A 13318-nucleotide genomic window follows, 5' to 3' on the forward strand; every position below is an offset into this window, starting at 1 on the left:
TACCTGAATGTTTTCTGGTGTCTGCCAGATCCCTTTTTAAAACTTAGATTTCTGGTTACACATGAACAAGAGATGGATTCAGGCATTTCAGCCACTGGATTCTATTGTTTTTGAAAAATTATCACATTAAAAAAAAACACATTGATTAAGGGTGCTGGAGTCGTTGGCACAAAAAAGAGGACAGGATCCCAGGCCACAGAGGTGGGTGCCTTTTGACATGGGTTCGGGGCACCCCTTCTTCTGCTCACAAGGGGACTCATGGCAGTGACCCCCCCCCCCCCCCCCCCCCCGTGAATAGCACTTACCCTCGAGGACAGAGGTGATGATACTGACCACACTCATTGCCCTTTGGGCTCGGAAAGGCTGATTCAAGTATTCTGCTGATAAGAAAGTCTTCTTTTGTCCTTCAAATGCCTGTGGGCACACACACAGAGTCAGGATGCTCCCCCAGCCTGAAGTTTTCAGTGGCACAGGGGGACCACTCAGCCTGGTACTGGCTGGTCTCATGTGGGTGCGAGCTGCTCAGCGAAGCTGTGATCCTCAGCGGTCATGGCTGGAGGAGAGTGCGCCGCTGTTGACCGTGGGGTAAGAGCTCAAGCATGATGACCAGGACACGGAGCTCGGGTGCAACCAGAGCCCAGGTCTGCAGCTAACAGAGTCACCCGGGCTCCCTGGAAGCTCTGCAAACTCCTGCCCTAGGACAGAGACCTGGGCACCAGGGTGGGGGCGGGCTACCTGAAGGGCCTCTGAGGCTTCTACCGCAGGGAGAAGGAGCATCAAGCCAGGCAGTCATGTGAGACATCCTCTGGGCTGCGCATAGGACATTCACACAGACTTCTTACTCCTCGCTAGACTTTCCGGAGCTTCTTTCTAATAGGCTCACTTCCCTCCCTCACATTCAACCCACGTTCTAATTCCACACCATCTCTTTCTTTCCGAGGGAACATTTGTGTGTCTTGACTGTCTCACAAACTGTTGACACTTCCCTCTTTGGGCCTTCAATCGGAAGTTCTGTCTGGGTTTTGGGCCAGGCTGCTAATTCTAGTCACACACACACCCTGGTCATGGGGAGCCTAAGGCCCACAGCAGCTGATTCCACACCATGCAAATCATTCAGAATCCAAATACAAGAAGCATTTCTTGAGCACCTACCATAGGTGAAGCTCATAGGTATGCAGCAAGTGCTTAATGAATATAAAGCATGTTTAGAAAGTTTTTAACTGTGAGGACTCACCCAAAGACACTAGCCGATACTGTTGCTATTTGTCAGATATATGTATATAAATGTAGGCACTTTATTATTCCATTTAAGCCTTTAGCTATTTAGAAGACTTTTTACAAGGGGAGACACTGAGGCTTGTAGAATTTAAGGGACTTGTTAAAGGTAACTCAGTTGGTAAACAATATATCTGCTATTGAAACACAGGTTTATGTGATGCAGAAGGGCTTAAAGACTTAATCTCACGCAAGCCAAATAATTTAATAAAAATGCATCAGTGTGGCAATAGCTAGGAAAGTGGTGATCTAGGGATCGATGATCAATAATAAGGTTTCTTGAATGAGGTATTTTTCTGGAATGTTAAAGTATCTCCGAGGGGGCCCTGTAGACTAGCTTTGACTTTAGGACTCTTTTGGTCCTTGGAGACCCACGCTCTCTTCTCTGCCGAGCTCTGTGCCCAGGGAGGGTGACTTATACAAACTGCATCCCCCTACTCCCCAGTCTGGTTGAGTTTGGTGAGCAGGAGGGACAGATAGGAGATCCGAGGCTGGACAGAGAGGAGTCCAGGAGGTATCCCCTGCTTCTCCCCTGCTGGGCTGCGGCTGGGTCCTGGCTGCAGTTCTCCACCTGAGATCACAAGTTCTGTCCGGGCACCTCTCACCCGGTGGCTGCTCCTCCAGGTCCTGGTTCTGGTCCTTCCCCTCACCCCTCCAGCCGAGGCACACACAGCTTCCCACCGCACTGGTCTCTAGGGGCCTCACTGTCCCTTCTCAGTTCCTGGTGCCCCGCCCACCCTCTGCAAGCACTCCACTCAACTGTCTCCAGTTGCCTGTTGGGGTGGTTCATCTGTCTCTTGCTGGCATCCCATCAGAGATGGAGCTGAGCTAACGCTGCAAGACTTATCCAAGTCAGGAGAGCCACAGAGCGGTCTGTTCCCAAGTCTGTTTGCACCCTGCTCTGTGTCTGTGGCTAGCTGGAGAGGGCAAATGAAATACGCACTAGCAGCATCATTACTGCAACTGGAAGGAGAGCTTCCATTACATTATGACTCCCAATCCAATGAGGAATCCCTGGTTTGTCATTACACTCTCTGATTATTCTATTAAGAGTGCTGGCCAGTTAGTCATTGTTGCCTACATTGTGCATTTTGGCAAGTTATTGCTTCTCTGAAGAAAGCAAGGGATACTTTGCTTCTGATGAGTTCAGTCCAGGGCACCCCCCAGGATTTCTCTGGGTCCCATTTGCCAAGCCCAGGATAGCTGGCACGAGCCACAGGTAGGAAGAAAACCTTTCATTTTTCTCATACTCATCCAGGGAGCAAGCAGGCCTATCTCTAAAGCAGTGGTAGTGAGTGAGGACAGAGAAACACTGAGGAAATGATGGGATCACTGGAAAAGAACCTGTATCACTGTACAGAGTAAACCAGAAAACCTGTTTGACCCCAGGTAGACCCAGTATCTCTCTGGGTCTCACTTGCCCAGTCAGTAAAATGGGGGTAGATGGAGGTGCTGGACAGAATGATATCTAAAGAACCCTTCCATGGGTGACACTCTGGACCTCTAGCTGGAGGGCCGCCCCAAAGAGTCTAGAACATTCATAAACTCACCGAGACTTCCGTGACTCCAGGTCCAAGCTCACCAGTAGGCAGTGTGAGGTGCACATCTCCCCCATGCCCTGGTCCAGGGTGACTGGCTTGAGGCAGCAGGCTCCTAGGGAGAGGGCCTTGCTGGCCAGCATTCCCACCCAGCAACAGCGAGTTCCGACGACTGTTACAGTCTCCAAGAAAGACTGCATCATCGGTGACCCCATCAGGGACCCGGAAATGAAACACACTGCCATGGCTGGCCCGGCGCCGCTCGGAGGTGAGACCTAGGAAAGACTGGGCATTGCCCCAGAGGAGCAGGAAAGACAGAGGCTGGAAGCTTGCCCTGCAGGAAAATCGAGCTCAGTACTTTCCTCTACTCACTCCCACTTCCCTTATTCTCATGACCTTCTAGAGCAAATGAAGGACACAGATCTAGGGGATATCCTAGGTAAACATGGGGAGAGAATAGGGAACAATATTCTTGACACAACCTGGGAAAAGCCAACAGAGTTGAGAGATTATAGGGTGCTTAAGATCAGCAAATGGGTCTTCAGGGCCAAGGACATGTTAGAGGACAACCTAGTGGTTCAATTGGATGTGTCAGCTGTTTGTCAGCTTTTGGCTACTGGGCTGCTCCACCTGCAAAGTTGTGACCTAAGGAGACTCTATTATGTGCATCAGTTCCGGAACATACTTAGTAAATGGTTGTTGAATGACTGAGTGCACTTTATTGCCTGAAAAGTGGGTTCTACAATTCATTAGATTCAGCCTGCATGGGTGTGTGAGAGTTTGTGCTGCAAAGGAGGAGACAAGAGCTTTGTAACGTAATGAGCTTCCAGGATCCCTTGAGGCAAACTTTGAACAGTCAACAATGGGGAGATTGAAGGGAGAGTTACAGCCTAATTTCCTGGAAGAATAATGACATTCCTTCAAATCAATAAACTTTTCCCATCAAAATCTTCCTCTGAGAAAACTGTGTGGCTTACAGTTGCCAGAGAAAAGGAGTGAATTCATAGGCTCAGAGCCCGCAGTCAGTATGCTGGGTCAGCTAGTTCCCATGGCAAGTTATTGATTACGGCCAGCACTCCCACCCAGGAGCAGGTCCTATAAAGTATTTCTAAAACCTAAGCATTGACTTTCTATCAAACTCTGACCCTACTGCTGAAAATTTCCCTCTTCCTTATCTCTGTGGACGAAAAAGGGCTACATGGTGGGCCTTAAAAACACATATGATAGTCCTGAGGCAGGACGTAGCATAGGAAGAACGCTGAGACTGTGCTGTCGTTGACCAGTGTCTAACGTCCTGGTTGCCAGGAAATGCCTTTTGGCACTTGGGATGAATGGTAAATCAAGGCAGGCAGGGAGGAGGAGGGATCCATGTCCCACCCACTGACTCAGCAGTCCTTGAAATTCTTTGTATCTTTTCCATTATCTGGGAAAGAAAGCCTTTGACACTGTGCTTTCATCCCAAGGTTTGAAAGTCCAAAAAGGGCCCATAGGGCCTAAAGGAAGAAGCCGATTAATGCCTTTGAGTATTTATGTTCAGGCCCTGGAACACTGGCACACCCTTTACCTGTCAATCAATATGTGACTTCTTCACCCCCATTCTGCCAACTATATAAGGCCTTCTGGCTGTCTGGCCACAGGCCACCCCAGCCATAGGCTGCCCTTACTTTCCCAGTCCTTACCCTGCTTTGCCCTGAACCTTTGCCTCCCTCTACCCTACCCAACCTTAGCTAGGCCCGTTTTCAGATGAATCACCAATTAACCCTACTTGAATACTAAGAGATGTTCTGATCTATAATTCTTTACTGCATCAGCAAGAAGAACTAGGTTTTACCAGTCAACAGAACTAGTGCTAAAACTGGGATCCTGACTCAGATCCCGCCCTTGGTCTTCCGTAACAGTCTGAAATTCAAACTTCCTGACTAAAGGCGAGTGATGGTGAGTAGTCATGTCCTAGGCTGGTACTTCCCTTGACAAAGGTCAGTCTTTGTTTTAACTGAGCCTCTACTGTCTTTTTTGGTCTGCCAATGTTGGAGTAATTTCCTTTTCCGAACCCCTCAGGGCAAAATCTCCCACCAGAACACAAGACCACAGAAGCGCTCATTGTTATCTTCCACTTCTATGTGCTGTAAATGTTAATTATTAACTATCCTGTACCCGCCAATGCAAATTTTTACTTGATAGCCAATCTCAGAGATTTCCCCACTTTGCTTTCTCCTGCCTCTCTAATCTCTCTCCCGTGGATTTCACGTAACCCCCTTACATCTTCCCCTTTGATTCTGATGTATAAATAAGTGGTAAAACTCCCATTTTTCTGGAGCATTTTCTCCATCCATTGAAATTTTGATTCCCAGAAATTGTCATCAATTGGGCTCAAATAAACTCATACAAATTCTCTACAGGTTTGGGCTTTTTTTTTTTTTTACGTTGACAATTCCTTTTATTTACTAAAGTTGAGACATCTTATCATCAGTTCAAGTGCTCCTTATTTATCCCCTTGTCCCATAGAACTGAAGTTTCCTTTTCTGACATTTTGAGCCCAATGCTGTTCAGCAACCATCATTGCGATCCTGGAATTATAAATAGAGCACTCTGCCTAGAATACATGTCCAAGGACTTTGTAACTCATAAAAGCTCACGAATCTTTCCCACCTTTGAAGCAAAGGAACAGCGTCAGTAAATCCTTATTAAAATTGGACAACTGAGTTATTTGCACTTGGGCACTAAGCAGATCAATGAAGAAATTAGGAGGAAAATTTTGGTCCCATATGAGACAGACAGTGCCTTTTTAATCACTAATTAAATATTTCAGAATTAACCTATTGTAGGCAATGACTTCTGAATCTAAGTGTTAGATTTGCCTTAAAATGCATCATCCAAGCAGGCTAACTCATTTCCTGTGGGTTTCCTGAAACCCGCCTCCCCTAACTAACCCCAATCATTCTCTCATTTCTGATTATAAGAAAATGGCTTTATATAAAAAAACACCTGTGGTCTATTTACCACAAGAATATACCTGGGAAAAGAGGAAGAGGATGACTTCTCGAATGGACTCCAGTTAATCAATTAGCACTTAAAAACTACCTAAATGGTGCCTTTCTGTCTTTGCTCCTATGTTTTCTTCCTTGTGCTTGAAAAATATGCCCCCCAAACAGTCCCAGTCCTCAATTACTGGAGGACCCCCTACTCACTATTTACTATTCACGTCAATTTTTCCCTCCTCCAGTGAAGATTTTCCTGATACACCCCCACGCCTCTAAGAGTCGTGTTTCCTCTTCTATTTCCCAAACACCATGTCTGTGTCTCTAATATAGTATAAAACTTGGCTGTTTTATATATGCCTCATCCATCCGAATGGGAAGTCCTTGAGAAAGGGACCATGTTTTAGCCATCTCTTTATACCAAGCACCTAGTATTGTTGAATTAACAAGACAGAATCCCTCTTTTTTCCCCTTGAAGGTGAGCCTAACTGGAGAGACAACCACACACAAAAAACAGTTATTGGACATCCAGGTGCAGATTTATGTGGGGCTGAATGAATGGGGTAAATTAAAGCCCAATTCAATGTCATTGACATTTCCAAGGAAGCTGTGATTCATCCTGTTCTATGATTGTCAAAGCCCTAGTGAAATCCCCTTTGAAACATCTGAACTGTGCCCTGTGCATACTGAGTGTTACTCAAGAGGCAGAGCAAGGAACCGAAGGGCACAAATTCTGATAAATGGTGAAGCGTGGGTGTCTCTGAGGCCATTGAGCCTGTCTGTGTACTTATCTGTATGCATAAGTTTGTGGGTGGGAGAGATAGTATTCTAAAAAGTGGAATATCCTTCAGATGAGCACAGGAAAAGAGAGAAGGAAGTGAGGGTCAGAAGGCCTGAAAAACAGCCATTTTTATCCCCTTTCCCATACTATCAGAGTGGGAATGATTGTTCTACAAAGGGTTTATTATCTCTCAGGCCTGTGGAAAGGACATTTGTAGGGTATACAGGACTCTGCAGGGAGAGGAAGATGGTGGGAGGAAAGTTGATGAGCACAGTGAATCTTTGAGTGGGAGGTAGATGATGGGGTCAGAATTGCTACAGGATCTGAAGTGAAGCACTAAAGTTATTCCTAAACTGGACTGTATCACAGAGATGCATTCCCTGCCAACAATAGGTGGAGATTTGAGCTGCAGGGGCTGAGGCATAAGGTCAGAAAGCAGTGCCCAAATTATTTCAGCACCATGGACAAAAACCACCCTTCCGGTTCCATAATCACAGATGGGTGTGTCAGAAGGAAGCTGACCCTTGATGTCCACAGGTCCACAGACACCTTAAAGCTGTCATGCCCAATATGGGTTCACCACCTTTCCTACAGCTGAAGTGCTCCTGTCCTAGAATCCACCCATCTAATTACCCAATCTTAAAACCTGGGAGTCATTTTGGAATCCTTTTCTTTTTCCACATTCCAGTCTGTCTTGTTGATTTCATACCTACCCATAGAAGCCTTTGTAGCCCACCTCCTTTTCCCATCCATAATGACCCTGTCCTAGTATAGGCCACAGTTTGGGGGCCCCTTATTACTAAAACAGCCGCCTAATGTCTGTGCCTCCAGCTCTCTCCCTGTTACAAACCTCTTCCCATGTCAACCTACTGTCTACAACAGCTGAAAGGTGGGTAATCTTTAGAGCATAAACCTGAGCACCTTACCATCCTGCGCTGGTTGTATGGCTCAGATTGAGGTGATTTGTTGTCATCTGCAGAGCCCTCTGACACCTTTGACTTCATTCTGTGCCTTTTTTCATTGGCACTTTTGAAGGCTAAAGGTGATCCACTGTGGGAGTGGAGAGAGGTTGTGTCAATCCCCATTGCTGCCAGCACCTGAGGAGAGAGAACAGCAGCTGCAGCCAATAGTATCTGTTTGAGCTTAGCATAAATGTGTTCCCCGGCCACAGGGTGTCACAGAAGCAAGGGCAATGTAGAGCAGAGGAGGCCAAGATTAGGACCTGGGTGGTAAAGGGATTGGGACATGGTGGGAAGAACTACCTCTGGGTCATCACTCTCATTCACACAGTGGAGGAGACTGTGTTGATGGCTTGCCCAGATCCCTTTTACTAGGTCGGTATTCTCATCCCCAGCTGCTTGAGTGTCAACTGCTAATGGCTCTCAGCTGTGGGATTCTGAAAAAAAGTTTCATATGACTGAATATTTGGCTGGGGCAGGCATGGGGGTACAAAAGGCAAGCCCTCTTGCCTCAAGTTAATAGGACTAACTCTGGGCTCCAAGTCACAGCCCAGAGTTACCACAGGATCATGCTCAATGTAGTCTCTAGCTGAGGTCACTTTCTCATTTAATTCTTCCCTACCCCATCCTGCTTCCTTCACTCTCCTTTTTCTGGGGGCACCTCTCAATAAATCACTTGCCTAACATCTTCAAGTTTTTTGTTTATTTTTAGAAAACCTGACTTAAGATGGTCTCTGAGGTAAGATGAACCTTCCAAAAGTTCTGGAGAATGACAGCCTTAATCTAAGTGACTGGTTCAGACCTCTGCATGAGAATGTACAACCTGCAATAGACTTCACAGAGTTTTCACCCCTCACAGACCTCCTGCTCCTGCTGGAGCACCTCGAGGGCCTCCTGGAACTTCTTCTCCTTGGCTTCAATTTCATCAATGGCTGCCTGGTTCTGCTCCTCATAGGCCATGGTGACCACAGCCAAAATCAAGTTGACCAGGTAGAAAGATCCCAGGAAGATGACAAGTACAAAAAAGATCATATAAAATTTCCCAGAAGCCCTCAGGGTCTGCAGATTCAAGAGAAAGACAAGAAACATGTACTCAGAGCAGATGGGCTCCTGACATTGTCAAGCTTCTCCAGAAAAAATGTAGTGACATTGAAGTTGACCCCTTATTCTTCAACCAAATCTGTATGGGGACATGCAGATCAATACCTGCTGGTAGAGGCGTTCCCAGGAATCCTGTGTCATGAGGCGAAACAGTGAGAGGAAAGCCCAAGCAAAGGAATCAAAGCTGGTGTAGTTATAATCTGGGTTGTCAGATGTTTTCAGGCAGAAATAACCTTTAGGGCAGTGGCTGCAGCAAGAAGGGAGAAGGTCATCAATTGCATGGCATCCTGCTTATTGGAGGCAAGGTAGCCCAGGGCTGTGAAAAGATTGGAATTCAAGGCCTGGACTTCCTCTTATCAGCTGGATGACCTTCGACACTTACTCTCTTTAGGTATCAGCTTCTCTTGCCCATTAAGTGGGGGTGATAATATTATCACTTTTGAGTTTCATGCAGAAGGGAGTGGCCTGGGGAAGGTCAATGGACTCCTCAGACATGACCCCAAAGGTGACAAACTCTTTGCAAGTTCACACCAGGGGAGGGAGAGTCAGTGCAAATAACACAGACTTAAAATCTGAGCCTGTTGGATCACCTGCAGGATTGTCTGTCATAGGAGGACTCATGTTAGCCAAGTTTACTGACCAATTATATGAGTATGTAACAATGAAAATATTTTCCACTTATTGAGCACTTACCATGTGCCCCTGTTTCTCCTAAATGCTTTACAAATACTGTAATTTAACCATCTCCAGATCTTTTTTACAGATGTAAAAGCTGAGGTTCAGAGGGAAGTTAGTTCCTAAAACCACAGAGATGCCAATGTACTTATTTAAAAAGAGAAATATAACTGTGAAGTAGCCTATGAAGACTGATCAATGAAGGAAGGTCAAATTGAAGATGATTGCTTGGTGAGCATTGGGGTGAAATTGCTGGATTCTTCTCTCTCTTAATAAGGGGGGTAAGTTGATGTCAAGAAATGTATCTCTATTTCTGGCCAAGATAGAGGTGTAAGTAGACACGTTTTGCCACCCTCCACAACAATAAGAAGAAATACAACTACATCAAAATTAAAAACAACCAGAACTACCAGAAAACTGAACTGCATGAAAGTCCAACAAACAAAGATATAAAGAAGCAATGCTCATCCAGACAGACCCCTCCCCCACATACAGTGCCACAATGTGGTGAAACAGGTTGCCTCACACTGATGAATACCTAAGGCTCCTCCCCTTACAACATAAAAGGTGCGACAGCTCTACCTAAGACACAGGAAAGCACAGGAGATGGTCAAGGAGGAGGAAGAGAAGTATGGCCCAAAAGAGGGAGCAGACCAAGGTTCCAGTAGGAAAACTAAGCAATGAGGAGATAGCCAACCTAACAGATACAGAGTTCAAAACACTGGTGATAAAGATGTTTGCAGACTTGACAGACATGCTTGAGTACAGCAAATGCATAAGAGAAGCAGTGAAGGCTAAGCTAAGTGAAATAAAAGAAAATCCACATGAAACAAATGGGGAAGGAAAAGAAGCTGAGGTTCAAGTCAATGATTTGGAACATAAGGAAGAAACAGTCAATGAGTACAGAATGATGAAACAAGAATTGAAAAAAAAAAATGAGGAGGAGCTTAGGAACCTTTGGGACAACTTTAAACATGCCGACATCTGAATCATAGGAATGCCAGAAGGAGAAGAGGAAGATCAAGAAATTGAAAACTTCTTTGAAAAAATAATGAAGGAGAACTTCCCTCATTTGGTGAAGAAAATAGACATACAAGGTCAAGAAACACAGAGTTCCAACCAAGCCAGACCCAAAGAGGACTACACCAAGACACATCATAATTAAAATGCCAAAGGTTAAAGATAAAAAGAGAATCTTAAAAGCATCAAGAAAAATAAAGAGAGTTACCTACAAAGGGGTCCCTATAAGACTATCAGCTGGTTTCTCCAAAGAAACTTTGCAGGCAAAAAGGGATTGGCAAGAAGTATTCAAAGTAATGAAAAGCAAGTACCTACAACCAAGATTACTCTATCCAGCAACGATTTCATTTAGAAGGGAAAGGCAGATGAAGTGCTTCCCAGACAAGGTAAAGCTAAAGGAGTTCATCATCACCAAGCCATTATTATATGAAATGTTAAAAGGACTTATTTAAGAAAAAGAAGATCAAAACTATGAGCATTAAAATGATAACAAACTTACAAATATCAATAACTGAATCTAAAAAATAAAAACAAAATCCAACTAAGCAAACCAGAATAGGAACAGAATCATAGACATGGGGATCATTTGGAGGGTTATCACTGGGAGGGGAAGGGGGAGAAATGGGGAAATGGTGCAGGGACTAAGAAGCATAATCAGTTGGTACAAAATAGACAGGGGGTTGTTAAGAACAGTATAGGAAAGGGAGAAGCCAAAGAATATACAGGCATGACCCATGGACATGAACTAAGGTGGGTGCGAGTAAAGGGGGTACTGGGTGGAGGGGGGAAAAGGAAAGGAAATTGGGACAACTTTAACAGCATAATCAATAAAATATAATTTTAAAAAATAAATGTGTCTCTAAACTTAGGGCATGTGAGGTTCTCTCATCCACCTTAGGGGGGTGGCCTGGTCAAGGACACAGTAAGGCCATGTTTGTATTGTGGACTCTACTATAGGATTCCTACACGAGCCCTGCAACAGCAGCCTCTGCGGCTCTCCTTATTTCAGACATCAGTGTGAACACTCAACCCTAGGACCTCTACCATTGATCAGAGTCCTGACAACTTGATGATAATCAATCCCAATTCTATCTTCAAATGCCTGGTTCCCAGACATTGCAGACCTACACTTAAACCAAGAAGCTAGTCAGCCCATCGCCTGTAGGTTTGCAAGTGAACCCTGAGGGCAGCCTTGTCTCTTAAATCTTCCATAGAACACTGCTGTGGCTACTACACCTCAACAGCTAACTGCTGGAGAATTACGGAAGACCGTGATGCAAAATCTCTTGCCTATTGTCTTCAGCATAGTAACTGTGATATATAAAATGCAAATTAAAAATCCTACTTTTAATATGAAGCTACTAGAAGGATGGACTGGAACAATGTATGTGAAAGAATGTTGAAAATCGTCAAGTATTTCCCAGTATGTGTTCTCCACCTCGACGCCCCAGGCTTTCCTCCCACAGTGCCACTGGTCAGTGTGGGTCTTTGCTCAGGGCTCTGCTTCTCTGGAGCCCAGCATAGCACTCCGGTTTAGTGTTCACAGCATGCCCTTCTGGGCTCACCCTGCCCATTGTGCTGAGATGGCCTCTATTCACCATCCCAGCTCTGTCTACTTCTTTACTCCTTGGCCAGGACCTACCCAGCTGGAGGTCTGGCCTCTCTGGGAGCTTGAGGGGGTACCCATGTGTGGACCCCACAACTTTACCACTGGTAGTGCTTAGGCTACTCTCTGGAGCCATTGCCATGAGAAATGCCATAATCCAGACAGAAAAGGGGCATAGATGGGCCCTTGGTTTAAATTTAAGTCAAGGGCAAATGAAAGGTGACATCAGAACAATCCTCTCCCTGAGTCAAAAAACCAAATGCCAAGTGCATTTGTGAAGAAAAAAGCCAAGAAGCCTATGTTGATCCAATTCTCCTTTGGTGCCCACCCCTCAGCTCTACCTGAGATTGTTTTCTTAGTGAGCTGGTTAAGGCAGAGCTCCACCAGCTCCATTTGGGGCTGTCAGCTACTTAGAGAGTGGGGTCATGCATGTTCTGATCTTCCCGGCCCCCAGCCATGGAGGTGGAAGAAGTGAGCCTTTCTGATCTGTTGCCTGAACTCTTTCTACTCACATCTGCTCCAGTGGTCCAATCAGCAGGCATACCTGAGGGGCCCCCGACCTCTTTGCTTTGTCTCACATTCTGCTCTGTCACCTGGAATGGCCTCCATGCAAACCATCTCTTGTTCACCCAGTCTAGAGACATCCTGCCTGCCCTTCAACTCTGACCTCAACTACCACCTCCAGGAAACCCTCCCTGACCTCCTCCCCTTCCTTGCAATATCACCTGTGTGTGCTGCCCCAGCCCCCAGAGCCTCTAGCACTGCACTGGGCCTCCACAGTGGAGCATCTTGATGTATATGTCTCGGAGCTCACAAATGGGCAGCTTGCAGGCTGCATTGGGCTTGCAAATATTTTGTGTGGTCCACAATATACAGACATTTTATGGAATTGGTAACCCATGTTAATAGTTGGGAGATTTCACATGAAAATCTAAATTCCTATTTTTTTTTAAAGGTTGGAAGAGTTGGAAACAGTGGACCCACACTTCCACATGGCAACCAAAGGCTGGACTGAGCAGTGGCTTCCCCCTTTAGATGGAGCATGACCTCTCATTGCCATGGGTCCCACCCAGCCCGCTCCCCTCATTTGTTATATGTCTGGCCTCTGTAATATTTGAAATGACAAAATCTGATGCATGTGCTTCTTCCTCTGTTATGTGAGGATAATGAAACGCATGTGATGAAGTTGTGATGATTACATGTAGAGCATTTGACACAAAACATATTTAACAAATATAAGTCCCTTTCTGGGGTAGATTGCTTGCAAAAAAATGGCCACAATTACTCCCCTCCCTGTATCCTCACCCCCTTGTGATATGACGTTGCAGCTCCTCCTATCAAAAAGTGAAGTCTAGTTTTCTACCCCTTGCATCTGATGGACCTGT

The 13318-nt window shown here is 45.6% G+C and overlaps 1 protein-coding gene across 1 annotated transcript in view; it reads right to left on the bottom strand.

Moving 5' to 3' along the window:
- The window catches only part of SCN10A (sodium voltage-gated channel alpha subunit 10), an 80477-nt gene that overhangs the window by 43099 nt on the left and 24060 nt on the right, over window positions 1-13318 (bottom strand). Inside the window, exons 8-12 of the mRNA XM_090284524.1 lie at window positions 8738-8879; window positions 8393-8590; window positions 7499-7669; window positions 2826-3098; window positions 306-414 (exon numbers count right to left, since the gene is read on the bottom strand). Coding sequence (XP_090140650.1) covers window positions 306-414; window positions 2826-3098; window positions 7499-7669; window positions 8393-8590; window positions 8738-8879 — 893 coding nt within the window. The remainder of the gene's footprint in view (window positions 1-305; window positions 415-2825; window positions 3099-7498; window positions 7670-8392; window positions 8591-8737; window positions 8880-13318) is intronic.

The sequence above is a fragment of the Furipterus horrens genome, unplaced genomic scaffold, assembly GCF_987537825.1.
Source record: "Furipterus horrens unplaced genomic scaffold, mFurHor1.1.pri manual_scaffold_7, whole genome shotgun sequence".
Taxonomy (NCBI): domain Eukaryota; kingdom Metazoa; phylum Chordata; class Mammalia; order Chiroptera; family Furipteridae; genus Furipterus; species Furipterus horrens.